Below are 27,926 nucleotides of genomic sequence, written 5' to 3'. Positions count from 1 at the left end.
TGTACATGGAGTAACCATTGCCGATGAAAATTATGTCCAGGCAAAGAAACATGCTACCGGGAAAAAGGAAAGCAAGAGACTTGGTACGTGCGAAAATTTTCTTTACCATATTTTCAATGTCTTGCAAATTGAGCATGCTGGTAATTTTATTACCATTGTTTCAGTGATACAAAATTTAAAAGTAGTGGTGCAAATGCTTGAAATGTCATTTGTAATATCATGGTCAGGGTGATGCAATAGATTGGAATGATACGAATCTTTCAATCATATGTTCGTTATTTGCCAAACAAGTTAAAAGGGCAATAGGCCGAACACCCACTTGAACTCAGTAGGTTATGAGGAGGTGTCAGAAAGCTTTTATCAAATGACAAGAATTCATGCAACCAAGCTGCAATTGAAGAATAAGTGGGATAAGCTTAAGCCTAATTTAGTGGCATGACAAAAATTATTGAAGCAAACCGGATTGGGGCGGAATGCCCTTGGTAAGATTGTTATGTATGACGAGTGGTGGAAGAAAACAAAGAAGGTGAGATTATTGTTTTTACTAGCCCCATTATTGATCTCTTACTTATTTTTTCTAGCTATGATTGATCTTATTTTTTAACATTATAGGACATTCCAGGAAACGGCAGGAAGCGGCAAGTTCAAGAAGAGACCATTGCAAAATGAGCGAGATATGAAAATTATGTTCAGCGATATCACTAATTATGAATCTGATCATCGAAATCCTCTGAGTTCTAACTGAAAAGATCTTGGTGATGCCTAAAGCGGGGGGAGGGGGGCTGAATAGACGTACCTCAAAAACCTGAAAAATTCTTTGCAGGAATCAAAATGTGTCGGAACTTCCGACACTGGACCGGAACTTCCGACAAAATTAAAGTTCTTAAACGAAATTCAAAATTAAACTTGAAACTACAGAACCTGGCTGAATTAAAAGTTGCACAATGATACTGGCAAACTTCTGCAGGTGATCTTTGCAAGCGCAGCAACTCGAGTACGTAGATCGGCACAAAACAAACTAGGTCAATAAGAACTAAATAAATGCAATAACCACAAGATACAAGAGATTTGTTCCTGAAGTTCACTTCCACTAAGGAAACTACGTCTCCATTGAGGAGCTCACAAAGAGCCAGGTCTTCCACTAACCCTTTACCTCACTTAATCAACCACAAAGGAGAATTGAGTCACTTACTATGAAATCCACAAAGGATAGGGTAATACAAACTTCTCAGGACGCACACACACGAGAGGACGCTCCACGGGCGACACCAAACCGTTTAGAAGCAAGATTCAAGAGTAACAAACATGAATCAATGGATGAAGATGCTTCAAGTGCTCTTGAGATGAACTTGGCTACCCTCACACTCAAATGGTTAAGTCTCACATCTCAATCTTGCTCTCACCCAAGCCCTAACTCAAATCAACTAAAGGATTAGCTCAATGAGGGATCGGGGAGGAGTAGTAAATGCTCCTGAAGGTGTTTGTCTCGGGTTAGATCAGCAGCAAGTGAAGGGGCGCTGAGGGGGTATAAATATCCAAGCCCCAAAAGCTAGCCGTCGTTAGTGCACTGGTTAAGTGATTATCGGAACTTCCAACACAGAGTCGGAATTTCCGATAATTTTAAAACAGCTGGCCGAGGACCCCTTATCGGAAGAATCCAGCTTCTTCCGATAAGTGTCGGAAGTTCCGACCTAGTGTTGGAACTTCCAACACACACTGAAACAGATAGAAAACTAGGTGCATAAGTGTGTTATTTTGTATCTCTCCTTGATGGTTAGCATCTCAAATAATCACTTTGACACTTTCATGCTATCCATTCACATTCTTCTTAATAGTACGGTATTTCATAAACACAAATTCAAAATATAAAATAAGTAATGATCTTCATTTAAGAACAACACTATCCTTTAAGCAAATTTGGCGTCTTTTCTTACTCTTTTTTATTTAATTAAATTTTAACCTATCCAAAACTCGATAAACTCATTAGCTCCTTAATTTTATATGTCATCAATACTAAAATCCACTTAGGGGGCCAAATGCACTTTCACTAACCCATCATACCTGCATGTCAAGATGATTTTTATGATGTTCCCGAAAATGGTGATGGTGAGGATGAGATAAACAATGATGGTGCTGTTGGTAACGAGGAGTTTGAGGAGCTTGAAGAGGCTGCCCCTTCTCCTTCCATTATTCTACCAAAGAAAAGAGCACAAGATGGACCGGACAAATTAAAGAAACCTAGAGTAGGCACAACACTTGTCATTCAAGAGGCAGTGATCAAGATGTCTGAGTCCACCACTGCTTTTACATCAAAAAAGCTTGGTTAAATTACTGTCGCACAAGTCATGGATGCTGTTTTAGAATATGGGGCAGGCTATGATACGAATGAGCATTACATTGCCACTGAGTTGTTTGTGAAGAAGGACCAAAGGGAAACGTTCATGACCCTTCCGACAAATGAGATTAAATTCAATTGGCTTAGTAGGAAGTACAACGACAAATATGGCAATTGATACCTAGTCGTTTTCTTAGTGTTTGGTGTCATTTGAACTATATTTAGTGTCATTTGAACTATTTTATTTTATCATGTTTGCTGTTATTTGAACTATGTATCCTATGTCATTTGAACTATTTTATTTTATCATGTTTGGTGTCATTTGAACTATGTATCTAATTTTTTTTTTGGGGGGGGGGGGGCAAATCCTTTGTAGGAAACTGTAAGTGACTAAGTGACAGTGATGAATCTTCTGATGAAAGCGATCAATATTGGAATATTATTTTGGGTGCAAGTGAGATTGCACTAAAGTATACTGATCTTTATCTTGCTAAAAATCCACCAAGGACATCGGCCATTAGCGGTATGGGATGGCTTTTGGAGACGTTTTGCACTTCGGGTGAATGCCATAGACAACTTCATATGAGCACGGAAATATTTATGAATCTACATGATTTATTGGTGCAAAGGTATGAGTTCAAATCTTCTATGCATATGGACACAAAAGAGATGCTTGCAATATTCCTATACAAGTGTGGTGGCAATGAGTCAAATTCAAGATGTTAAAATGGATTCAAGCACTCAGGAGAAACCATTAGTTGATGCGGTTCTGAATGCTTTGATGGCTATGGCACGAGATTTTATTAGACAAAAAATTCAAACTTTCCCACCTATAAGAGGATAAGAGATGACAGACGTGCTTATCCACACTTCAAAGATTGCATTGGTGCACTTGATGGCACACATATTCGAGTCTCTCTCTCACTTGAGAATCAAGTTAGATATATTAGCAAAACCGGTGTAGCTACTCAAAATGTTCTAGCAATATGTGACTTCGACATGCGCTTCACATATATTTCCATGGGATAGCCGGGTGCTATACATTGTGGCAGAACCGCCTGAATTATTCCAGCTCAAGTGCGCTAGTCATCGCTGTACAGCCGATACTACCTCAACGCACCGCCCGATACAACCACGGTCCAATAGGATCGAAGCAGGTTTACCTCGCATGAAGGCGAGTTTACAATCACATAATAGCTCACCAACTTTTAATTTACAAAAGCTTAAACATTATTACAAACCGTTCCAAACTTAAGGTAAACTTATACAAACATTGTTTAAAATGACAAGCTAAACATGCTTGTCAAGTTCACAGCGGAAGTGAAATTAACACGCGACTAAACACGTCGTGAAGGTTGACACCACACTCAGCCCGAAGTATGGCATCATTCAGGAGGGTCACTGCCAGCCGGGGATGGATCCCACTCCACGAACCAGCCAAATGGAACAGAGATTGGCCATGCAGGACTATCCGTGGGGTTCTCAAGGGTCATACCTGAAAAATTCACTAGCAAGATTGAGTATACTAATACTCAGCAAGACTTAATCGGGTCATGGTATACTTAGCCATGTAGCTAGACATATGCTGGCTTGTAATGGTCTCGAGTTTAATTTCAGCTGAAAAGCAACAAAAAGTATGATCTATTTTCATATTTTAGCCTTCAGATTCTAGTCTCATTAACCATCCTAGGTAAGCACCTATTCTAGACAAACAAGGTAGAGGTTAACATCCATCCAGATTGTTCCATAAGGTTACTGTTCTTACTCTATGTGGCAGAAGGAATAAGCAGTCTCAATTTTCGTGAGAAACGGACGATTCTTAATCGAATTTCCAAACCTTGCAAAGGTAAACCTAACTCACACGCTTGGAACATCCAAAGATCATTCTGAAGTAACCGTTTCCCTCATATTCCGGGTTATGGATCAGGGCCACCACAAGCGACTGCAGGACCGTACGCACACCAATTGTGCAGGACATACGTCTGTAGCGCGACTACATGATCGTACTCCTGTCTGCTACGCAGAACGTACTCCCACACATTGGTGCGTGTGTACAACAGAAACCAAATAATCGAGTGGTGGAGACATGTCCATTTGCCGGGCCAATCAGGTACTAGGCTTACCGCTTTAATATATTTCGCGGTATGTGGCTAGTACTTTCAAACGCTTAACTACCACTACCACACACTGCGACCTTAACAACTTTTAACAACACAGACGGGGTAACCTTCCGAGTCATGATATTGCATATGACCCCGTCCATCATTCTTATAGTGATTGCAGAATAATAAGCATTCAACTCCTATATCGCGCGAGTGATAGGAAATCACCCGACTTCTACCGGTCCTATTAGCAGAGCAACTATGCGATAAGGACTTAGGCACATAACATAGGTTCCTAGTATCAATGCATCTAGGGTTTCATTTCAATTCCTATACTTAATGCAAGATATAATATATAAGTATAAAATTGTAGTAAATTGAAATATTAGGTTATGCACCGGGGCTTGCCTTCTTGAGCGGGGCTAGGGGCAGGAGTGTCAAGGATTTCCGAACTTTGATTCGGAGCTTCAGTTAGAGTCTCAACGATGTTTACTGGATCTTCAGAAAACCCTTGCTCTTGTTCCGGGACTAGCTCGTAGTCTCCGTCGTCGAGTGTCGTTGATTCTACATGATATGCAATGACTTAATTAGATGGTTCTCGAGTTAAGAGTTTTATTTCACAATAAAGTTGCAATCCAACAAATTAACAACATAAACTCATAGAACAACAAGAGGGGGGGTTGAATTCAAAGTTACTATTTGTATTTAATCTATTGTCATATTAATAGAATTACTTTGAAGTAATTTGGCAAGTATGATTTTTATTTTGAAAAACCATAAAGGTTCTGACTTTAAATTTTTGGCGGATAAACTTATGTCTAACAATAAGCTTATTGTGAATTTTTCATAATTTTCTGAAAATAGAAATTAAAGCATTCAAATTTCAAGTTTAAATTCAAACCTTAAGCAAACAGAGCTTTAATTTCTTGAAAATTTAATTAGGAACTCATTATCAACAGATTGAGTTATGTTAAAAAGATCTAAGTAGGAAAGTTTTAGAAACATGCTTAAATAAATTCAAACCATTTCAAATTTGATTTGCAAAAGTTTAAAAGAACTTAAACTACAGAGAAGTACTGAGTATGAAATTTTTACACAAGTTCACTCATCATCTAAACAGGCTACACACCAGAAATCACAATAAAATAAGCTTGTATGCAAAGGTTATACACAAGATACTCTTTTTATAAACTCTAAAATAACTTTAAAAACCTTTGGTTTCAAACTAGATTCTTTGACTTCTAGTTTCCAACAAAACAGGTTTGGCAATTTTTGGATTTTTTTACACATTCTTATGAATTTTACAATTTGACAGCTCGTATAAACAAGAATTGAAAGAGGGGTTTACAGAGAGGCCCTTGGGTTTAGGCATAAGGGTCCCTAAAATAGAAAACTAAATTGCAATTGGGTCCTTGACAGCCCACGACGGCGGCCGGCGTATCTGTCCGGTGTGTTCTCGCCGGCGGCGAGGTTCTTGGCGGGAAGGAATAGGTCCTACACGACCTACAGGACCTGCCGTTCTCAATGGTAGGTGATGTGCACCAGGAGAAGTGGTGGAGCATGGCCGGCGGCAAGGATTGGCGGCGGCCGTGACGGCGTGCTCATGTTCCCGGCGAGGGGCCAGCGAACGTGGGTGGCTGGGACGCGCATAAGCACCGTGGAGGTGTGGGGGTGCGATTACCGTACCTAATTTGGCCGGAGTTGGGGCAGAAGGGAGTCGTCAACGGTGAGGCGGCTCGGGTTTTCACCGGCGGCGATGGCGGCACGGCGTTCTGCTGGCTGGGGTGTCGGGAGGCAGTAAAGGAGTAGCTGGATTGCTTCTGCGGGATGATGTAGTGTTGCTGGTACCCTTGGTTGGGGGCTGAGGGGCAGTGTGGCGTCGGGTCGACGGTGAGGCCGAGCGGCGGCGGAGTTCGAGCTCCCCGGCGCTGCGGGGGACGATGCTCGGATGCGGAAAAGGGAAATCGGGTGGGTCGGTGAGCTGCAGGGAGTTGTGATGGTGCTCTAGGAGCTCTAGATCGTGGCTGGGAGGCGGTGTGGGCGGCTGACGACGGCGACCAGTGGTTGCGGTGGAGGTCCGGTGAGGCGCAGCGGTCGGGAGGAGAAACGAAGTGTTTGGGTGAGTAACGAAGGTCGTGGAGCAGCTGCTGAACATGCTCTAAGGCCGGGAGAGGCGTTGCGCGCGTGAGTAGGAGCTGGCGATGCCGGCGGCACGCGTGGCGGCTCGGGCGGCGGCGGCGCGACGTGGAGAGGCGAGGGAAGAGCCAGCGGGGGCCGGGGAAGGGGTGGCGCAGACGCTGGGGCGACACATGGTGCGAGAAAAGGCGGCGCGGAGGCGGCGGGTGCACGGCACATGGCCGGCGAGGGCGGCGGGGGCGGCGCAGAGAAGAAACAGAGGAGCCGGGGCTGGAGGAAGATGATGAGGACCGATCTGCAATTTCTCAAAACTACAGGGACTCCACTGTAAAGTATAGGTAACTTTCGAACCATATCTCAAATGAAAATATGCCCAAAAGCAAAAGTGTAGGGTTTAGCAAGGTCTACAACTTTACTTTAAGGTTCAATTGCAAAAGAGCTAAAGATTTGAAACTAACATAAAACTTGACAAAGTTTTAAACTTTAATTAAATCCTATTTAAAAACTACACTACACTTACATCCTAGGGGTAGTTTCACTTATATTTGCGATTTAAAAGCAAGTTCTTGACTTTTACCAAACAACCTTCATATGATTTGATTTTACCTCCCATTCTCTCCCATTTAACACTAAAGGACCTATATTTTTCAGAATTACATTTATGCCCGTTTTTCCCTTTTGCATTCAAATTTGAACACACATACACAAGATCAAACATGCACATTTTATACTAAAATTTAGTGTGTTTATAATCCTAATACCTGAATGTCACATACATGACACAAGTATTCTATACAATGCAATCAAAGTGGACGAAACATTCTTCCCACATCCTCCACAAGGTACCATATGTTAATCATGATTACAACCATATTTGTTTACAATAATAATATGTACTAAACTTGTGTTTCTATGTATGTATAGGCAAATATTGTATTGTGGATGCGGGATATCTTAATCGTTCTGGGTACCTCGCTTCTATAAGGGTCAAAAATACCATAGGCCGGAATGGCATAGAGGTATGGAACCTAAGACTCCAATGGAAAGATTTAATAGTGTGCACTCATCCATCCGGAATGTTATTAAGCGATCATTTGGATTATTAAAAATGAAATGGCCGATTCTCTTCAAAATACCTTCCTATCCTATGTACAAGCAAAAGAGGACTGTTGTGGATCCTATATAATTTTATTCGGGAGCATGGAGGTGAGGATGAAGACTTCGCTCGTTTTGATGGTGATCCTACTTTCACAGCAACAATACCAGAAAGATACAACAAATATGCCGTTTCATCATTGGCATCCAATGGGTCAACATCTGCAATCAACGCCCTGACTATGGATGTATTTTGTGATAAGTTGGCCACCACCCTTTTTTTGCTTGGAACTAGTTTATATTGGTGTAATTAGTTTTATATTATTTTGTGCGATCTTTATTGGAACATTTTTAATTGGAGTGGAGCTAAAAAATAGAATTGATAGAGTAAACTATTTTTTAAAATGGAGCTCTTCCAAACATACACTAAAACTCTTCGCCGCGGCGCAGGATTCACAGACTTCAGCTCCGTCGCCGCTGCTTTTTTTTGTAGGGTTTTGCACGAACAGCCACGGAATGGGGAAGACGGGGCGGCGAAGGAGACGAGACGAGGTCGAGCCACTGCCGGCTTCGTTCGGAAGGCTCCTCGGCCTTCCCTTCTGATGGGCCGTCGGGGACCATTTAGGCCTATTCACACCATTCGTACGAAAATTGACACTAGTGTGGTGCTGGGTTGTTTTACAGAAGAACCTGCAGAAAATCGAGCAGCCCAGTTTTGGTTATTGGGCAGAAAGATGCCACCTGTCGATCAGCAGCAGACAACAGGTACAACAGCCTCGCCCTCCCTTTCCTCTCTTTCTGACTCGACTCTCGAGAGACTCCAGCGGCAGGTCTGCGGGTGGCGGCGGTCTAGAGCCTTCTTCCTCCATCACTTCTCGTTGCGCTCCACAGGCATCGCTGCTCAAAGAATCGAATCATGGATGGGGGAGGTAGCACCACGCCCTTCTACCGCGGCACCACCACCACCCTCGCCACGAACCCCGCTTCTGCTGCGGTATTCTTTTTCTTTGCCCCCAATCTCCTTGCCGTGGTTGTGTTGCCTCCTTGGTGGAATCTAGGTCTTGCGCTGTTTGTCCAGTCCTTCGGAATTAGAAATATGCTGTGCTCCTAATCATCTCCTGTTGCTATGTTCTATGGCTCTGCGCCGCTGCTTATTCGATCCCTCTTGGGGATTAAGGAACAGGGAATCGTTTATGATGAATCGAAAGAGGCACTGCTCCATGCCTGGTGAAATCTCGTTACTGATTTTTTATAGAGTGCTATTCATATGCTGTTACTAGTTTGTGTGAGAGAATCATGGTGGTTAAGTTAAGCTTATATGTCCTGTGGGACTTCTATTTTGCATATCTGTAGGATATTAGGTTGGGATGCATGAATTTCTAAGCACCGTGTCTAATTTTAGCTGATAAGATTGTCCTGTAGCTCACTGATTAAAACCTGATTTTGCTAGCAAGCAGAATGGGGCGCAGAATGGGGATAGGGAGGCTGCCGTGGATGCTGAGATAGCACGGGTTAACAAGCTACCTGCCCATAGCTCCTATGCTACACACCGCATGAAGGTGTTAAACAAACTTCGCCATCTGTTGTCTATCAAGGTGAGCACCTCTACATTCTGAGTGAGAGATTTGAATTATTCTGATAATTTGTGATGTATGATCCTCCTTTCTTTTATTAACTCTATGATACAATTATGTGCCATTCTCCTGTTAATTTGTCTATCTCAGCACAACAAATTTTGATCTGCAGTTAGATATCCTCCTATACATTCTGTAGTCTACTTAGTTTTGTTCTTTGTTTAGAACTGAAATTTTGTGAAGAAAAGTCTGGTTGCCCTATTTGCACCAACATGAACGGATTATGGTTTCTCTTGACTCTTGAGCATTAATTATTACTGGACTAGACCATATTTTCTTTAGCCATCTTTGCTTGACTCCTTAAAACTCAAAAACTGTGAAAGCCACTTCCACGTTTATCTTTTTGCAGCAAAAATTAAGATAGTTATAAGTTATAATCAAAACTAATTTTACCGAGCAACTAGGCTGCTTGATGTTATCCTAACCAAAAAGCCAAATAGAATCTGCTTCTCTAAGTTCTGCTATCCAAACCAACACTTCAGCTTCTGGAATGAGATATGTGCCTGTATTTGATTGTTTATCAAGTTTATTTGAAATTCTCTTTTCACCTTTTACATTCTCCATTGCAGAGGACCACATCCCAAGATGAGGAGCTTGAACTTCTTTTTGCAAGCCTTTCAATCTAAAGTGTCTCCCTGATAAGTCATGTTTTAGCCCTGCTAGGTAACTTAAACTTGATAATACATTTTTTTTTCAATTTCACCAATTCTGAATGTGGGACATATTTGATCTCATTTTTATGTTTCATTAGATCCCAAATTATTGTTATGTTTTATCAATGAGAAATACTATCTTACTTCGAGTGATCATAGTTTATAACACCATTTTACCTGCAGGTGAGCGCACTATTCCACTGTCCACAGTTAATACCATATTTCCAATAGTTTTCAAATCCAAGGAGATCCCGTTGCTTTCTGCACCATAAGTTGTGGGTAACCTTGTGTGAGTGTGTGGTGTGCTCTGCTCCTCATGACCTGGACGATGTGGAATGTTTGGAACTGTATCATATACAATCAGTTGTACGCAAACGGAGGGTTGTAACCGTAACTGTACTTGCTCTTACAAACGATTTTAAGTTTGCTAAATAACCATGGTGTCTGCTGTTGCCTCGTTGGACTCCTGTTTATTTTTCATTCAGAAAATTTCTGGATTTAGTTCTCTGGAACATGCACCCATAGTAAGGATGATTCATTCTTCTTTTTTTTCAATGAACCATGATTCGTTCTTGTTGTAATTGATGTGCCGGGAACATAATTTCGAGGGAGAAGCTCATGTGCTCAATGATATTGGCGTGAAGCGTTCGGAGTGAAATTCAAAGTGTAATACATTTCTGACTTGAGCACTAACTTAAATCGTTCCACGTATCTGTTTCAGCTGTATCCAGGTACGTAGGGATTTTGCTCTGTCGTGGCGTCTTAATTTAGTTGGTTCAAACTGAAGGCGGTGTCTTGATTTAGGCAGTTCAAACTGATTGCGCTTTTGTAGGTTGAAATTTGATGAGTTTTTTTTTTTGTCTTGTTACTTTTGTACGCGGTTTGGGAGGAAGAGAAAAGAAGGATGTGCTGTAAGCTCCAAGGCATCTGATGATCTGAAGCCTGAAGGCAGGGGAGCTCATGCGATGCGAGGGCTGAAAGAAACGAGCTCGACGTTGTACTTGGTAGGTTAGAGAGATGGTCGGTGCGAGCATAACAAAACAAATCTCGGCATATGATCAATCGTGTCCCCGGAATAACTTCCAATATTTTGTAGCCATGATAAGACTGAGGACTAATGACTGATTATGTAGGCTAGGAGGAAAGGTGTATGAGTAGTATATTATTAATCGGATTTATCAATTTCAATCAGTGGTCAGCAGCAGCATATTAGTCGGCCAAAAAATAACCAAGTTTAGTTGGATTTTTTTTTAATGGAACGATCCTCTTCTAAAGACCAGCAATGCAACTCGTGCTACACATTCAATTTTAGTACAAGCCTCGACCCTCCAGCAATCATCTTAACCTGCCTGTCTTCGACTACTACTGACATCACTACTCTACTTTCTATTTCAGTTTCTGATCAAGTTAGAAGATGCTGGTTTTGATTGGAATCGGTCCATTTTTATGTGCTGTTAAAGTAAAATTTTCATGGGACCAATTTCTCGTTTTTTTGATAGTTTTTGGTTGGATCAAATTGTGGATTTATCGACGGAACCAGACTGCAAATTGTTCAGAGTTTGTTGGCCATAAATTTCTGATTTGTAACAGGATTGATACTTGAAATCTTACTTTTCGTTTTTAACCTGTTTTGATTATTTTTTTCGAGCAATACCTTTTTTGATGATTGATCCTCAAACAGTCAATGTGTGTGTGTAGATATCCTTGTCAAACAAAATCATGAGAAGTACTTTTAAACAAAAATTGCTCCCATGCACCATCCTACATCAACGTGGCTTCGTCCCTGCATCCAATGCAACACGGTAAAAAAAAATACTCCAGTTTCATGAAAATAGCACAAAAATCCATCCAAATAAACTGCTTATAGGCCGAACCAAAATTCATCTGCAAGGTTTGACATTGTGCTGCTACTAGCTCCAAATTAAGCCCCGGACTCTTCCGGGTGCGTGGATGGCGTGGCTCCTTTCCTGCAATAAACAGGCTGGAAGATTATTAATTAGCTCGAGGTCGCCCTCGGCAAGTACACCAAGCTTATCAAAGCTATCGTCTACCGCTACGCTTTCAAAGCGCGGTGGCCTGGTGGGTGCGGTGACGAACGCCGTGGCGAGTGGCGAGCCTACACGTGGCCGCGCCTCCATGCCATGATCCGGCCTATCCTGTTCTTTTTTTTTTGGGTGCCGCGTGCAGCACAGGTAATGCTGTTTATTACCTCGTGTGCCCACATTATTGGGCCCGGAGCCGAGCGGCATCGTTGTGGCTGTCCCTAATGAAAGAAAATGAAGGGGGACAGGGACAGACATCCAACGCAGGACGGAGCGGTGAGTCCCAATATAGTCGCCGACGTCGCCCCGTCGCGTCGATCGGTCGGCGGTCGCAAGCAGGGACGAGGACCATGGAGCTGTACCTGCTGCTGCACAGCGTGGTGATGCACGCCATCGCCGCGCTGGTGATCCTGGTCTACATCCCGGTCTGCGTCCCGGCGAGGCTGCTCGCGCGGGCGCTCGTGAGGCCGCGCAGGAAGGAGGACCTCAGGGGGAAGGTCGTGCTCATCACCGGCGCCTCCTCCGGCATCGGCGAGGTCAGCGTCTCGGTGATATGCATGATGTCCCCCATCCTCGCCGCCTGCTGTATTTGGTTGGTCGAGCAAATGATATGTTAACCCAAACGCACGCCGCGGCAACATGCAGGAGCTTGCCTACCAGTACGCCAGGGAAGGGGCGTACCTCGCGCTGGTGGCCCGGAGGAAGCAGGCGCTCAAGAGCGTCGCCGCCGCCGCCCTGGAGCGCGGCGCGCCGGACGTCCTCGTCCTCCCGGCCGACGTCGCCGACCCGGCGCAGTCCAGGCGCGCCGTCGAGGAGACCGTCGCCCACTTCGGCAAACGTGCGACCTGCAGTATACTTGCAATCTCCTGAATAATGCATACTTGCAATCTGCAGTATAGCTGCTTGGACACACACAGAAACTAACACATCAGGCCTGTCTGCCTGTACCTGATCATTCTGTCTTCAGTAAACCATCTGGTCGCCAACGCCGGCATCTGGTCCAGCTGCTCCTTCGACCAGGTCACCAACATTGCTGCCTTCACCAAGCTGATGGTACGCTTGAGATCGACTCGATCTCCATGCAATGCATGCTACAAGCAACAATCTGAGGCGATGTTCTGAACATTCTACTCTGTTACGCGTTCCAGGATGTGAATTTCTGGGGCTCCGTCTACCCAACCTACTACGCCCTGCCACACCTCAAGGCCAGCAGAGGGAAGCTCGTCGTGTCCTGTTCGGCGGCGGGGACGGTGGCCACGTCGAGGATGGCCTTCTACAATGTAAGCCGAGATAAGATAATGGATTGATTACTGATCATCTGCGGCGTACATGTTCGTCTTCCACGCATGTTAATCTAAATTATCTCTACATGTTAATCTACATTATCTCCTCTACGCACGACATACAGGCCAGCAAGGCAGCGCAGCTCAGGTTCTACGAGACGCTGCGGACGGAGCTCGGCTCGGAGGTCGGCATCACCATCCTCACGGCGGGGTACGTCGAGTCCGAGATAACCAAGGGCAAAGGGGTCCAGAAGGGCGGCGAGGTCGCCGTCGACGAGGACGCCAGAGATGTAAGCTGCCTGCTGCTAGCGCCGCCACCGGATTCCCTTCATGCCGTCCACCATTAATTTTTTCACTTGAGCTCTGACCAACAATCACGAGACGCGCGCGTGGCGTCTGCAGGCGCAGATCGGGGTGTTCCCGGTGGGCCGGGTGGAGACGCTCTGCGAGGTCGCTCTGGACGCCGTCCGGAGCGGCGACTGGTACGTGACGTGGCCCTCCATGTACCGGCCGATGCAGCTCGTGGCCTGCCTCGCCCCCGAGGTCCTCAGCTGGGTGTCCTACGTCCTGTACAAGGAGGAGGCCGCCAAGGGGAGCCGCCCGCTCGGGCAGAGGATCCTGGAGGCCACCGGGGCCAAGACCCTGTTCCCGCCGTCGCTTCTGCATCCGGTGGTCAAGACGGACTAGAGGAGAGAAATTAAATGTGCAGCATCAGATTGTGTAGCATGCGCGCTAAATTCACGCAAACATAAATAAATTCGAAAGAACGATCGCGTTAGATGTTCCTTTCCACATTTCTATACGTGTCGTCAATCAGCGCATTCGCACGGGCTAGAGACATGTTACGCTGTTCGCCTGTTCTTGTTAGTTTGTAAGTGCTAACAAAATCAAACGATCAACAAACTACTTGCGGTTGGTTCGTTACCTCCTTCAAATTGGTTTGCTTGTATAGGTTTTGTGATGTTTGTTTGGTCCTTAGAGATTAGAAATGAAAGTATATTTTTCAATCTCGAGTCTTATGGTGTTTGTAATGTACCTGAGGACCTTCTTTTCTTTTCTTTTAGTTTATTTTATTTTTATAAGAGTAACTCCAGCAGTAGTCCCTAAATCAGACTCTCCAAATGCTAATGGGGATGCCTATGCTTTTTGGAACTTTCAAATTTGCTTCAACTCTAACAATACAACAATACAGTAGCTCTCAATTCTAACTTAAAGGGCTCCCTAGAGATCTCTAGGAATAGAGGGTCGAGAAGAGAATTTGGAGGTCTCCCAAAAATAGAGAGCCTAGTAAAAGGTCTGCTCGAGTGTTTTTTTAACCCTTTAAATTTGGGATAGGGATATATTTAGAGGGTCAGCTGGTATACATGCCCCTATGAATACACGCACAGTTTACCTCCATAAATAATTATTTTTACATGAGAATAAAGAATATCCCCATCATAAACAAAATAGTGTATAAACTATAAAGTGAGACAGATCGTTTACATCGCCAACTAATGAGCCTACAATGCAAATAAAATAGCGTACAACCATTTTTAAATGTGAATAAATAGTTCCACATGACAAACAGATACTTCCATAGAACAATTAATTAACTTTTACAATTCGAACAATCAAATAGATTGTTAATGACAAATTTGGTGGTTCGAATAATCCAAAGAATACCAATAAATAATTAATTTTCACTATTAGAATAATACAATATACTATAAAGCAATAAATTTTCATTACAAGGACAATCTAAAATATGTTATTAGGACCAAGAATATTTACTATGAGAAACATAAATAAATAAAGATTACACAAATGGGAAGAACTAAAGATGCAAGGGCAGCTCCAGTGTGGGTAAAAATCAAACAGAGCCCGAGAAAATCGAACTCTAGGTGTCAGAAGCAAAAACGATCTTCAAACAACGGTCGAACCATATGCATCCAAAAACGAATAGAATATATCTTCTGCATGTGACAGTGCGTTGTGGTCTGCTTGTGGGAGAGGGTAACATGATACTCCTCCATCCTTAAACGAATGCAACTCTCGATTTCTGAGAAATCAGATAATTTTAAATTTAATCAGATTTATAAAAAATTACTAATATTTATATCTTCAAATAGATTTAGTATGAAAATATATTACACAATCAATCTAGTAATATTTATTTTGTAATATAAGTATCAGTTTTATTTTATATAAATTTGATTAAATTTAAAATTATTTGACTCCTCAGAAAACGAGAGTACATCCTTTTTAGGATCGAGGGAGTAAAAAAAGAGGGTGGGATGGTAATATTTTCAGTTGTTGTAGGGCCATGAAAACGATGTTCATACTAGAGCCCTCGACCTTTATCTCTGTTCATCGAAGTTTACATTCTCACGCCGATTGCACATTGGAGCTGCCATATGGAACATGGATGGATGATATGAATTATGAAAGAAAAATAATTACAATCTAAAGAATGAATATATACAGGAGCATCAGAAAGAGAAAAAGTTAACTAAATAAAAACCGAGACCCAAGAAGAAAAGGAGAAATGAAACTACTCGGACTACTCACCACTGGACGCGTCTCGACTCCTGGCCCAGCCCACAATAAAAACCGGGACCCTACAAAAAGCTCTAGAACAGCGCCTCCTCCTGTCTTAACCCTCCGCAGAAGAAGCGAGACACCCAGACCTGAACGAGTCGAATCGTCGCGATGGCATCTCGTCTCGTTGCGGCGGCGGCGGCCTCCTCCTCCTCCTCCTCTCCCCTCGCCCGCCTCGTCTCCCGCCGCCGCCTCGCCGGTGCCGCAGGTAAGCCTTCCCCTTCCGCCCCTCGCAGATCCCCCGGTCGCATGCACCGGTAGAGGCGGTAGTTTGGATCGGTGGGCCCTATTCGTCCCGTTCCTGGATCCGTCTCGCCAGGTCCCCTTGGCTTCCATTTGATCTGGGATTCCGTGCGGGTTCGATGCGGTTAGATTAGCTGTACATACGAAGCGTCCTGCGATCAATCGGCGCCCTTTTTACTTGTTTTTTTGGGGGCAAAATGCTGTTGCGATTGATGGTTTACCTTGCTGATGGGTTCGTTTTGCGTGCTTGCCAGACGGCCATGGGTCTGCGAAGGTGCCGATGTGGAAAGACCCGTTGAGCCCGAGCAAGTGGAAGGAAGAGCACGTGAGTTTCCCGCCTGAATATCTTGTTTTAATTCATTGCAGCTAATGGCATTTGAGTTCCTGATATTCATCGTCCTAGGAGCAGCTGTACAACTAATGAAAGGATTATATGTTTTTCTTGCACAGATTATTTCGAAAGAGTTACATTACATTGCATGCTGTAGCATAAATTATGTATTCTTGCTCATATGGTCTGTGTTGTGTTATGGCAACATAGAGGAATGTATATCATCCTGAACAAGTACAGTTTTTCTTTAAAGCTCTTTAGGAGAGTTGGTCTCTGGATTATCTTGATGAGTCAGCCACATAATTCATGAATTCAATGTTGTGCTTAAGAGAAGCTGTAGAAATACCTTATGTGTGGAAACTGCATAAGTTCCAGTAGTTCCATTCTTTTTGGTCCTGTAGTCAGAATGTCAGATTACAGGTTCACCTACATATGTTTGTTGCCTGTCATCACTGGGATCAGTTTTCCTTTTGGCTTGTGGTATTGATTTCTATTGATTGAAAACAAGATTTGGTTCGAATATTACGTACCTTCCCATATGCATTTTGTAGCCACATTCATGAATGACTGGCACGGCATACATGTTCTTTAGCTTCATGTACAGTACTAGATTTCTTACTTGCTCCTATCACCGAATTTCTTCCTAGAAGACCTTGATCCCTTGTTGAAAGTGGCATACTTCTCAAACTACTCTGTCAAGGTTCCTCTGGTTCGTTGCAAATACGCACCGTGGGCTCTAGCCAAACTATATTGACGTACAGTTTCAAAAACTGGTGAATATTCTAGATTGGTGCCTGGCCGCAGGTAGGGCCCACCTAACGATGGGGCTAGGAGGCCAATGGATGAGGTCAAGTAAGCCCCTAGCCACTGAATCACACTTGATGCCTCTGATCCCACCTCCTCCCACTTTTTTTCTTGAAAAAATGTCTCAAATGCCACTGGTTAAACCCTAAAGCCCTCGTATGCCACTGCTAGTGAGATGGTGACTGTGACAGGACCTATGTGTCATAGAAACATCGAAGGCATATGAGGGATCATGAGTTTTCTTGGTGGCATGTAAGGAAATTCCCCCTTTTTTCTTTCCTCCACTCCACATGTATGAAAGGCTTCATGTATCTTTAAATATTTTAATACGAAACTAGACCTTTGTTCCATTTTCTATATTCTGTTTTGCAGTTTTGCTATGTAAAAAATAAATAGCTTTTTTAAAGGAATTTCGTATATGCTCGGCTGTCGTTAAGCATTGCCTTTGTGGAGTTGATTTATGTCTTACTGTGTGGTGTGGTTATATGATATCTGCTGCATTTGATTGAGTTTGTAATTTTGTATATGCTGTTGTGATTTTGTTATAGGTCTGCTTCTGATTGTGTTTTTACATTACATCAATGACAGATGAATTTTGTTGTCTCCAAAACAATATAAGTTCAATTTAAATATTTTTATTATTTTTGGGTCCGACTGCATGCCAGTTGAATTAGTTTTTCTTGCTTTCTGTTGTTTATGAAGAATTTTTTAATTAACCATGTTTTCTTATGCAGTTTGTGCTCGCCAGCTTGGCCATGTGGGGTGGTCTTATTTATGGTGGTTACAAGTTTTTCGCTGGTGGGAAGAAGGAAGAAAAGCCAGAGGTACTTTTGAACGTTTGATCATTTTATGTTAAGCTTGAACTATGTTCTGTAGGAATTAATTAGTACCTGACATATGATGACTATATTGAGTGAGAGAAAGCATAAATAGTTTGTTGAAACTAAAGTGTTGCTTCCTGTGCTATGAAAATCATGCTGTGTGTCTGAATCTGTGTGGCACCTGCGTCAACTGTAGCTTAATTTGTTTTTATTACGATGCAACGAGATTTATGAATTCTTGAAAACTGATACTGTTTCAAAATATGATACTCCATTACAGGCGGCCCCAGCACAGGCGGCATAGATGGCTGCAAGAGAGTTGAACCACCTTTCTGCGGCCATGCAACTATGTTAAATAAAAAAGAAATGTTATTTTTTGCTTTTCAAAGTTGTTGACGATGAATTGTGGCAACCAGAGATTTTGATTTATGTAGGCAAAGATTTGGAGAAGCTACACTTACTCTCGGTCACCATGAATAATGTTGCAGCAGTGTAACTTCATGTTAGCATGGTAGCGGACACTGCATATGTACTTGTTTGTCGTGATTGATTATTGATGTTTTAAGTTGTGTTGCCACCTACATTTTTATCTTATTCCCTCTGTACTTGCAGCATGCGTTTTGCACACCATGCTTCATTACCGGTTTGTTACTTCGCTATCAGTTCGAGTTGAACTTACAAAGAAAACTTGTTTGATTATTTTGCACGGTTTGCAATTTGGGTTCCTTGTCAATGTGGAAAGCATTTGCGCCTCCATAGTGGCAATAATTCGAATGTCTACACGAGCAAGGGCAATCCTGAGTTGCTTTCTCGCCGGCGTGGCCGCGTGCAACGCGCGCACACACCCTGATGGAGAAATGGATGCATCTGCTTTTCAAAAGAAATGGATGCATCTGCGAATCGAAAAATGCAAGCCCGTGAGATCGCAAAGCTGAAACAGTGCTGGTGGCGGTCGGATTCGCTAGGTGTGGGGCTCCTGTTCTTGAATTTGGGTCAAAATGGTAACGAAAATTTCCATTTTCTTCTCCAAGATGCTACACTAATATATACACGATATTCATGTTTACGGGATTATGATGGGCTTCGGCCCATTAGAAGAGCGCCAAATCGGGGAGGTGATGTGTTGGGCCCCGGCGGCCCATTCCTCCAGCCGCCGACGTTCTTTTCTGGATTAAGGAAAAAAAATCCGATTTTAAGCAATCACAAGTGACTATCTACGACTATAAGCCTATATTATAAAAGTTAAAAGAATTGAAAATATTTATCATCAAGATTAGGTCCACCGAACCCCTCACAGTGGTCCCACTTACCAAGTCATCAAAAGGTTTGACGAAACGGGTGTAGACCCACGGAATTGATAGAAGGAAAATGTTTCCACCAAATTCCTAATACTTTTTACATCAAGCACTTTGGTCTACCCACCCTTGTACCCACTTATTACTTTCCATTGTTTGTATACCAGGCGACCATAATTTTTTGTAAGACTTGTTTCACATCCTAAAATCTCTCCTTGTCTTCTTTCCTTTTATTTATGAGGTGGTGAGGTGATTATCCTTCCTTTTGTGTTTGACATCCTAAAATCTTTCCTTTTGGTTGTGAGGTTATTATCCTTCCTTTTGTGTATGACATCCTAAAATCTCTCCTTGTCTTTCCTTTAGTTTGTGAGGTGATGAGGTGATTATTCTTCCTTTTGTGTTTGACATCCTAAAATCCCTCCTTATCTTTCCTTTTGATTGTGAGGTGATGAGGTGATTATCCTTCCTTTTGTGTTTGACATCCTACAATCTCATTCTCTTTCCTTTTGGTTGTGAGGTGATTATCCTTCCTTTTGTGTGCTGATGATTGTCATGTGTAGGGCCGTGTTCTTTCCTTTTTGCTCTCGCGATAGCACATTTGCTCTTGCCTCCTCGCCGTCGAGGCATTTCTTGACGGCCGGGTAACTCCCTGAGGCGATCTGTCGGCCGGCTTCCATCCGTTGATAGCCCAGGAAGAGCAAGGTTCTAGCTCTGGCAAGCCATATGTGGCGAGTGCAATCCCTGGCCTCTCACTATCGAGGCAGATTTTTGCGGCTTGACGGCCGTAGCTTCCTCCCTGAGGCAAGGTCATAGCTCTCTCCCTCGGCGATCAGGCAAACCTCACGGCCAGATCTAGCGAGTGCAAAGATAGAAGGGCTAAAGCCGTAGGCGCACTCAAGGTGATGTTCTGGCTTCCTTGATCGGCCTATGTATGATGGTCACGTCTTCCTGATCTTCCTGTTCACGTCTTCTTGATCGGCCTCTGTAACTCCCGGTGCCTTGTGCAAACGTAGATGTTATTTGCGAATCATTATGATTGTTTTTATCTTGTTTCTATTTTTTATATCCGCACCTTCTGTATTCTAAGGGATTATTGAAGTGAAACGCATGTGTTCATTTAGTTTTTCATTTGCCGATCATCTTGATACAATTTTAATGCATTGTAGGGTTCCGTACAATGGATGGTCGTTCCCCTCTCGGCGACATCACGAACACCTGCAACCGTCGCAAGCGACAAAACCCTAAAGGGTCTAATATCCAAGATAACAATCATGATAATCTTTTATCTCAAATTATATGTTTTTATATAATAATGGTTTGATTAATCTTGTTGCATTATACATAAGCATCGTCTGTGGTTCTAGGTGTTCCTGCTAGAGTAGATCTTGATAAGAGGGAACTTAAATGCCAGAAGGCAAGGGAGAGGTATGCAAACTTGCCGGCTGAAAAAAAAGAAAGCAGAGCTTAATGCTAAGAGGAGGGAAGCCTACCATTGAAAAAAGGCCGATAGAACAGATACTAACATCAGTGTAGGACCACCATGGATATTGGCCTTCCAATAAAATTGTAAATATATCAGATTTTAAGGCTGCTGACTCAAATGCTTGCCTTTACTGTAGGTGTGACGTTCTTGCTCAACCGTACAAATACAAAAAAGATGTCAAGGGACAGCATGAGATTGTGAGCAATGGAGCAACAATAGACAGTTTTGATGATAGTTGGCTGCGTCGCAACGATTCTTTTGAAAGGACACAAATGGAGAATATCATTGCTCCATAACCCATTATCGGTATATTTTGAACATTAACATTGTTTGTCCTGTTTGTTGTTCATTCACTAATATTTTTACAGTCTGTTCTATCAGTATTGTCTTGCATAGAGCACAAAATGGAAAAAGCAAGAGAAAGATCAAGCAAATGGTACCATATGATGACGGATGCGCAAAAGGCTAAGAGGAATGCTAAAAATGAACAAGTGGAGGTAGAAAAATTGATGGTACTGGTGCAAGTGTTGTCTCCAGCAAAGGTTTTTACTCCTTAAATGCTTTTCAGTTTATCATAAAAATATGTTATATGTCTTAGATGCTTTTTATTTGTGTATTCCTTTGTGTCTGTAGATACAACAGATGTTATGTGTGTCACACCATTTAGCACTGCTGCATCTGGAGTTTATGATGAAATTACTTCGGAAGAGTTGAAAGAGAGAAGGACAAAAGAAGATATTTTGAAATGGCGGCAAGACATGAAAAGATATTGAAAGCTATTGAGTGTCGCAAGCAAAAAAAATATACCCAACCAAGGTACTAAGCTCCTTTCTACAATAATATAGCTTTCTTAATTTTTATGTACAAGAGTAGACTATCAACCTTGGCGTAGAATTTCAGGTAAAGAGATAGGTAAACCTGTTACTGGGACCTTATAGCCTGCATTAACGCAACAACAGTCAAATCGAGAATCAGGTTGTGCACTGTAAATGTGGATCGAGAAGATCAGTTTGACCCGGCTTTATGGGAACAAGATGATCCAATGCATAGGGTTGAAGGTATATTTTTTAAACTGACCTATATATTTTTATATAATAATTAATTAATTATGATATGATTTACTATTTCATAGAGAATGATTTAGACCAAATAAACCTAGAGGATCATGGAATGGAGAATTTGGAAGATGATGAAGCATGTGTATTTCATATTAGAGGTTAGTTTCTTATTCGAGTAATTACCTGACTACTAGTAATACTGAGTCTCTGATTAATAATCAATTTTTTATGCAGATTTTGAGTATGAATATGCTGTAGATCCTGATACGGGCTCCAAAGGTTCGGATTCATATGATGTAGTGTACAAAGATCTTCCAAAAAAATACCGTACCCTCAAAAAGGCTAAAAACTGTGAATTCTGCCATGCAAAGAGGTACCCAGATGAAGGACCCGCCTTCTGTTGTAAGAAAGGAAAGGTTAACATATATATGCCAGAGTTACCGGCTGAACTGTGCCGATTGTTTGCAAGTCGACCGATAAGGATGCAAAGTATTTTCAAAAGCAGATTCAATATTTTAACTCGCACTTCTCCTTCACAAGCTTTGGAGTTTCCATTGATCATAATCTTATGTCTGCTTGAGGTACTCGTGTTTATTATTTTAAAGCACAAGGTAACATATATCATAGATTGGATCAGCTTGTGCTTGGTGGGAATGAGTCTCGCTATATGCAGCTATACTTTTATGACACTGATGAGACCATTGCACATAGGGTGAAAAAATGGCCTAAGCTTGATACTACACTGATCCAGTTGATTTTGGGAATTGTACAAGACAAACCATATATGCTTCTATTCGAGAGTCTCGGTTTAGTTTCTAATATTGCAGAGTACAAAATTGAACTTAATACTAGCGTATCTATTGATCAGAGGAGATATAACGCACCTGGGATGGATCAGGTTGCTGCCAGAACAGACTCCCCAAAATCAACCTGATGTTGTTGCAAGGGTGTATCATGCTAAATTACTCGACCTGCATGTTTTTTTATTAAAAAATCATCTTGGCAAGGTTGCTGCATGGACGCATGTGACAGAGTTTCAAAAGAGAAGTCTGCCACACCAGCATTTTCTATTGTAGACGTGATTGGTGCCGTGTGCCATATAGGTCTTTTGTACCACTCCATATGGCTCCTCCTCTTCATGGATCAAGAGAGGTGGCAATTAAGGACACAAGGTTTGTGTCATATTACACAATTATTCCTATTCTATTTTTTTGTTACACTTATCAACTGTTCACGCATCTTTAATTGTGTTGCTTCATTCTGGAGGTCATGGACTTGGATGATAACAACCTCGGGTTCTTCATGGAGGCTTGTGGACAATATCAATGTCTGATGGTGACCAAAACTATAGTTGATCAGATCTAGGATATATGCTGAATTTATTTAGTAGTATAGGTCGACGCAATCCAATTATTTTTAAATAATTTAATTTTAAACATGTGTACAGGGCACGTGCATCTCCACCACCGCAAACGCAAAGAGGGAGACCGCGCTCCTCTCTCCCTCCGGGCAACGCCCATGGCGTGCACATGGTGCCCCGGAACCCTCGTGAACGTCAACGCCACGTGGTGGGCAGCGGCGCGCGTTCATCCCAGTTTTTAGCGAAGGCAAAAGAATAATCACGCAAGCTGGAGAAAAGGAATGATCGCGCCTACGGTTGGAAATACATTGTGAGAAAGCGGGTGATCATGCTGTAACCGTCTGCAGGCTGAGAAAACTGACCACTGGATTGTTAAAAAGTGGCATTGCGAGATAACCTGCCGTGCAGTTCGGTTCTTCGACTCGGCACGTGACCGAGCAGGATGGCACTGATTTCTCACTAAAACAAGCATTGCCATTATTCAAAACGAAAACAAGCATTGTCACCGCAGCGACCTCCATGGTAAAAAGCCAAGAACAAAAGGAAATGGTCACGGGAACGCCTGCAGTCCTCGAGGCCACTAGGTCAGATACTCATGGAGCGTCAAGGCGAAGACGTGTGGGGGCGCGGAAAACGACGGTCCGGACCAGAACGCTTTGGAGTACGGTGCACGTGATCTACGCAGCAGATGCAGCAGCCAGTGGCTGTGGCTGATACGCCGATCCTATCCACACGGGCACGTCGGATTCTTTCTTAATCACCTCACCGCTCCTTGCTAGTAGATCAGAGACGCGGTGCCCTCCGGAGCCACACGACGCTCCACCGGCGTGTTCCACGGACCCCCTTGTCCTCGCGCGATTAGAGAAGACCTCCTGCTTACTCCCCGGATGCCTCCGGGAGCTGGCATTTCGTGATCCCTGCAGCACGCCGCGAGCCTTCCAGGCCAGACAGAGATGAATCCGGCACGGATTTGAACTGAAACCGGGCGAACTTCTTCTTCAGTACCAGCATAGTATTTCCAAGGGGTGAACCAGATCAGGAGACGGCCCTGCAAGAGGGAAACAGTGGAGCTATCAGTAACCCTGCTCTTGTCGCCATCAGTAAACTCAAGGCGGCCATGGAGGCACACACAGACCCAACCGCTTTCCGTTGCCAAGCCTTTCTGGGATCAGCAGCTGATGCACACAGGGCGGCAGTAGATGCAACACGCCACGAAACCGACTCAATTCTCACCGGGCATGACATGAGTGGCAAATCAAATCAATACAGCTTTATTGTTGTTTTGGGATGCACACAGACCTATCAGCCTGTCGTCTCTTCCCATCTCATCTGAAAAATAATAATGATTAAAAACACTCCCTCTTCTGGAAGATGGTTTTCGCCAAACCGTGTGCCCTGCTCAAGGTGGACAATGACATTGTACTGGCCGCCAGAAGGTAGCGGACAAGGTCCATGACTCATGAAACAAGCAAGGCCTACACCGCAAGCAAAAGCGTAAGAGATTGGTTGGATGGATGATGACGCGCCATAACATAACACCATGGGCTTACAAAAACAAACAAATTTGAGTGATGGCATGGACCTCAAGATAATCGGCCTTGCTGAGTCGCCGCTTGTAGTTCGTGAATCGTGATGCGGGGGGCGCCGGCGGATGATGAGTCAGAAAGCTGATAAGCACATGCTGCGTCCTTACAAATTACATGGCGTCGGGAGGGGACTTTTGCTAAACGGACTCGCAAAAACCAAGTAACCAGAGCACAAAAAGGGGTTCCTAGCAAGTACCCCCTCATGATGCGTATCTCGCTATAAAAGGGCCCGTGTTCAATCACCGAGCACTCATTGAAGAACCACACGCGGAGAAAGGGGGGAGACAAAGAAGAAGCAAGCCATGGAGCTCGACCAAGCAGACGAGGTATGTTTTTCCTCTAGAACCTAATCCCCCCACAGTTCAAGATGATTCGAATCTCCAGGCATCAAACGAGAAACATCCTATCCTAAACCTGCCTCGAGAAATTCTGCTAAAAGAGAGGCATGATTCTCGAGAAGAAAATTACCCTGCTGATGCGCTGCCGGCATTGCTGTTTTTGAACTTGGTAACAAGAATTCATTTCGGTGGAACATTTCTCCTGCAAAAGTATTTTGATTTATCAGCAGAAAACCGAGTAATTTAGCTTTTGCAGATGAATAAGTAAATTAACTTATTCTTATCTGAGGAAGTAATCTAACCATTGATATGACAAAGCCCCAGCCACCCAAATAGCAGCCTGTTGTTAGGAATCACAAAGGACCTGTTCACTGAATAAACTCCTGTCAACAAGTTCTATCTTATTGGACTAAGTTTGAGTTTGAGTTTTTGTTTTCTTTTTCTTTATAGAAGCTATTACCAGTAATTTGGAAACAAGGTATTTTTCTGTTGAGAAGATCCAAAGACGCATAGCCAATGTACTGATTCTGCTACAAACTGGCTAAAACCATCTTGTTACTGGCTGGACTGATTGTGGTGCCAGTAGATATAGGGACACTATGTTGGCCACTTCACTGTATGTCCAGTCCCTGCTTAGAAAACCTCACACATAACTTATGCTATCCAGGTTCTATCTTCTCTGCCTGCTCCAATCGCAAAGGACAGTCTCAGCATGATGCACTCAAAGTTTATCGGCTGCAAGCTCTACATTTCTGAAAGCCGCAATCCCACGGCTATTGCCGCAATTGATCTTGCAGCAAAGACTGATCCTCAGGTTGCGGTGCTAAGCAAGTTCGAAGATAGTCTCTACAACCGCGTACGCTACACACTTGTCTCCTATATCATCGATGACAGCTCAACTGGTGAAGTGATATATAGTCCAATCAGGAAGGTATTGTTGGCGATGATGGAGGCTGCATTTTCAGCCATAAACCTCGAATTGCACTCCGGTGCTCATCCTAGAATGGGTGTCAATGATGACCTGTCCTTCCACCCCTTGGGTCAAGCCACAATGGAGGATGCAGCTTCCTTGGCTAAGCAGGTGGCTTCTGACATTGGCAATGATTTCCAAGGTATGTTAAATTTCTAAGCTACATAAACATCAGCCATACAAAATATCTTGACCCTCATTGCCCAATTCTGTATGCAGTGCCAGTGTTCCTTTATGGAGCAGTCCATCCCACAGGCAAGTCTGTAGGTGCAATACGGCGCGAGCTCGGCTACTACCGGCCAAATCACATGGGAAACCAGTGGTCAGGTACCATGCTCCCCGACGTTCTGCCAATTAAGCCTGATGAGGGTCCAACAAGTGTTTCTTCTGAAAGAGGGGCCACAACAGTTGGCGCGACACCTTTTCTTGAGGCATACAATGTCCCAGTGCTCTCAAAGGATGTTGCAACTGTGAGGCAGATTACTCGAAGATTAAGCGGACGCGGTGGAGGGCTTCCGACTGTGCAAGCTCTTGCACTTCTCCATGGTGATGTTTGCACGGAGATCGCATGCTTGTTGGATCCAGATCATGTCAGTGCCTATCAAATTCAGACCGTGGTTGAGCAGATTGCAGCAGAGCAAGGGCTCGAAGTTGAGAAGGGCTACTACACTGACTTGACTAAGGACAGGATGCTTGACAAGTACTTGAAGATAACTGCTGATTGATATGAATGTAATAGAACTTTGTGCAAGTGACTGACCCAGAATCATGCATGTTTGTAATTGCAAGCATGCTGCTTTTTAGTTGTGGCTCCAGACTGCATCAGGAACCAATTACTCTTGATTTGCATATGTAAATCCTGGAATTTTAGCAATTATAGCGCATCAGAAATGGAGAGCTCTGGTGTGAAGCAACGAGAGGGGCATCAGGCAGCCAGAGGTAAAAAAAATTCTTTAATAGTGTATTAATCATGTTTTCAACCATCAAGAGCAACATAACATCAATAAATTGAGTGGAAGCATCGGGGAAACAATATAGGCTACCAAATTACACTAGTAACAAGCTGGTGTAACTTGTACAAGTATTACTCATCATAGTGTAAACAGCAGGGAGTTTTGCAACCACCTAAAACTCACAGTATACTCTGATTTTTAAAGAATTTTTCTAATTTTTGAAATATTTCAGTAAATATATTCTGTCTTTTCTCTTTTCCGAGATGTGGAACAGCCCAGCATAAGAAAGGAATTACAATGCACATAGAGGATAGTTACCTATTGTCAGGAACTCAGGATACAAGATTATTCACCCGTCACCAATAATGAATCATCACACAAACAAGACACATTGTTGAAACGGTCAAACTGACTGTTTGTCGCCCAACAATGTTGCCACTCACATTAACAGGCCTCGTCATATTCCCGAAGTCCTGAACAGCTCAAGTGCCTCTGCCCCTCCTGATGAGCGGCGTTGCCGGTGACGGCGTTCCTGCGCGGCATTCCGTCGAACACCCGCCGAGCGAGGTCTGTGGCTCCCGCCACAACAGGCGTACCGAGATGGTGCCGCCCTCGCCGCCCAGCCCAGGAAGCCGGCCCCACGTGTCGGCGATGGGGCAAGGGAGGGCCCGGCGGCGGCGGCGGCCGTGAAGGGCTGAAGGTGGCCAAGGTGCTCCTTGGGCAGCGGTCGGGATCGATGATAACTCGACGCGCAGGCGGTGGCAGACTGGCAGCTTGGCGCTAAGGGAAAAATTCCTCTCCTCCCGTCCCCTTCGGCCCATCAA

At 43.5% G+C, this 27,926-nt stretch overlaps 5 protein-coding genes across 19 annotated transcripts; all 5 read left to right on the top strand.

Moving 5' to 3' along the window:
- Positions 1-8,420: 8,420 nt before the first annotated feature.
- LOC112875666 lies at positions 8,421-10,428 on the top strand. 4 transcript variants are annotated; one of them, XM_025939600.1, is made up of 4 exons: positions 8,421-8,662; positions 9,119-9,263; positions 9,872-9,944; positions 10,139-10,428. In XM_025939600.1, the coding sequence occupies exons 1-3, from the start codon at positions 8,589-8,591 to the stop codon at positions 9,926-9,928; spliced, it is 276 nt and encodes a 91-aa protein (XP_025795385.1). In that variant the 5' UTR covers positions 8,421-8,588; the 3' UTR covers positions 9,929-9,944; positions 10,139-10,428. The 4 variants fall into 4 exon arrangements, with proteins under 4 accessions (XP_025795385.1, XP_025795387.1, XP_025795384.1 ...); XM_025939602.1 differs by having other exon boundaries at positions 8,447-8,662; positions 9,126-9,263; positions 9,872-9,965; XM_025939599.1 differs by having other exon boundaries at positions 8,472-8,662; positions 9,872-9,965.
- A 1,787-nt stretch (positions 10,429-12,215) lies between these two features.
- LOC112876708 (11-beta-hydroxysteroid dehydrogenase 1B-like) lies at positions 12,216-14,287 on the top strand. Its single transcript, XM_025940877.1, has 6 exons — positions 12,216-12,533; positions 12,643-12,835; positions 12,965-13,050; positions 13,146-13,277; positions 13,406-13,570; positions 13,683-14,287. Exons 1-6 carry the CDS (start codon positions 12,222-12,224, stop codon positions 13,965-13,967), a joined length of 1,173 nt encoding a protein of 390 aa, XP_025796662.1. The 5' UTR covers positions 12,216-12,221; the 3' UTR covers positions 13,968-14,287.
- A 1,617-nt stretch (positions 14,288-15,904) lies between these two features.
- LOC112873644 lies at positions 15,905-18,653 on the top strand. Its single transcript, XM_025936658.1, has 4 exons — positions 15,905-16,068; positions 16,358-16,428; positions 17,973-18,062; positions 18,340-18,653. The coding sequence occupies exons 1-4, from the start codon at positions 15,972-15,974 to the stop codon at positions 18,361-18,363; spliced, it is 282 nt and encodes a 93-aa protein (XP_025792443.1). The 5' UTR covers positions 15,905-15,971; the 3' UTR covers positions 18,364-18,653.
- Positions 18,654-19,489: 836 nt separating this feature from the next.
- On the top strand, positions 19,490-23,638 carry LOC112876978. 12 transcript variants are annotated; one of them, XR_003225413.1, is made up of 12 exons: positions 19,564-19,603; positions 19,718-19,807; positions 19,915-20,253; positions 20,521-20,883; positions 20,974-21,143; positions 21,219-21,379; positions 21,471-21,653; positions 21,738-21,895; positions 21,970-22,053; positions 22,130-23,067; positions 23,162-23,230; positions 23,343-23,636. XR_003225413.1 is itself a non-coding variant. In XM_025941170.1 (3 exons), the coding sequence occupies exons 1-3, from the start codon at positions 21,880-21,882 to the stop codon at positions 22,609-22,611; spliced, it is 582 nt and encodes a 193-aa protein (XP_025796955.1). In that variant the 5' UTR covers positions 21,763-21,879; the 3' UTR covers positions 22,612-22,632. The 12 variants fall into 12 exon arrangements, 1 of the variants encoding a protein (XP_025796955.1); XR_003225412.1 differs by having other exon boundaries at positions 19,494-19,807; positions 23,343-23,635; XR_003225419.1 differs by having other exon boundaries at positions 19,495-20,253; positions 20,521-20,602; positions 20,719-20,883; positions 23,343-23,635.
- Positions 23,639-24,840: 1,202 nt separating this feature from the next.
- Positions 24,841-27,328, top strand: LOC112876974 (formimidoyltransferase-cyclodeaminase-like). Its single transcript, XM_025941165.1, has 3 exons — positions 24,841-25,167; positions 25,847-26,291; positions 26,369-27,328. The coding sequence occupies exons 1-3, from the start codon at positions 25,144-25,146 to the stop codon at positions 26,872-26,874; spliced, it is 975 nt and encodes a 324-aa protein (XP_025796950.1). The 5' UTR covers positions 24,841-25,143; the 3' UTR covers positions 26,875-27,328.
- Positions 27,329-27,926: the final 598 nt, after the last annotated feature.

This window comes from Panicum hallii, chromosome 9, assembly GCF_002211085.1.
Source record: "Panicum hallii strain FIL2 chromosome 9, PHallii_v3.1, whole genome shotgun sequence".
NCBI classification, from domain to species: domain Eukaryota; kingdom Viridiplantae; phylum Streptophyta; class Magnoliopsida; order Poales; family Poaceae; genus Panicum; species Panicum hallii.
Note: the sequence above shows the minus strand (reverse complement) of the source record. Positions and strands in the feature narration are given on the sequence as shown.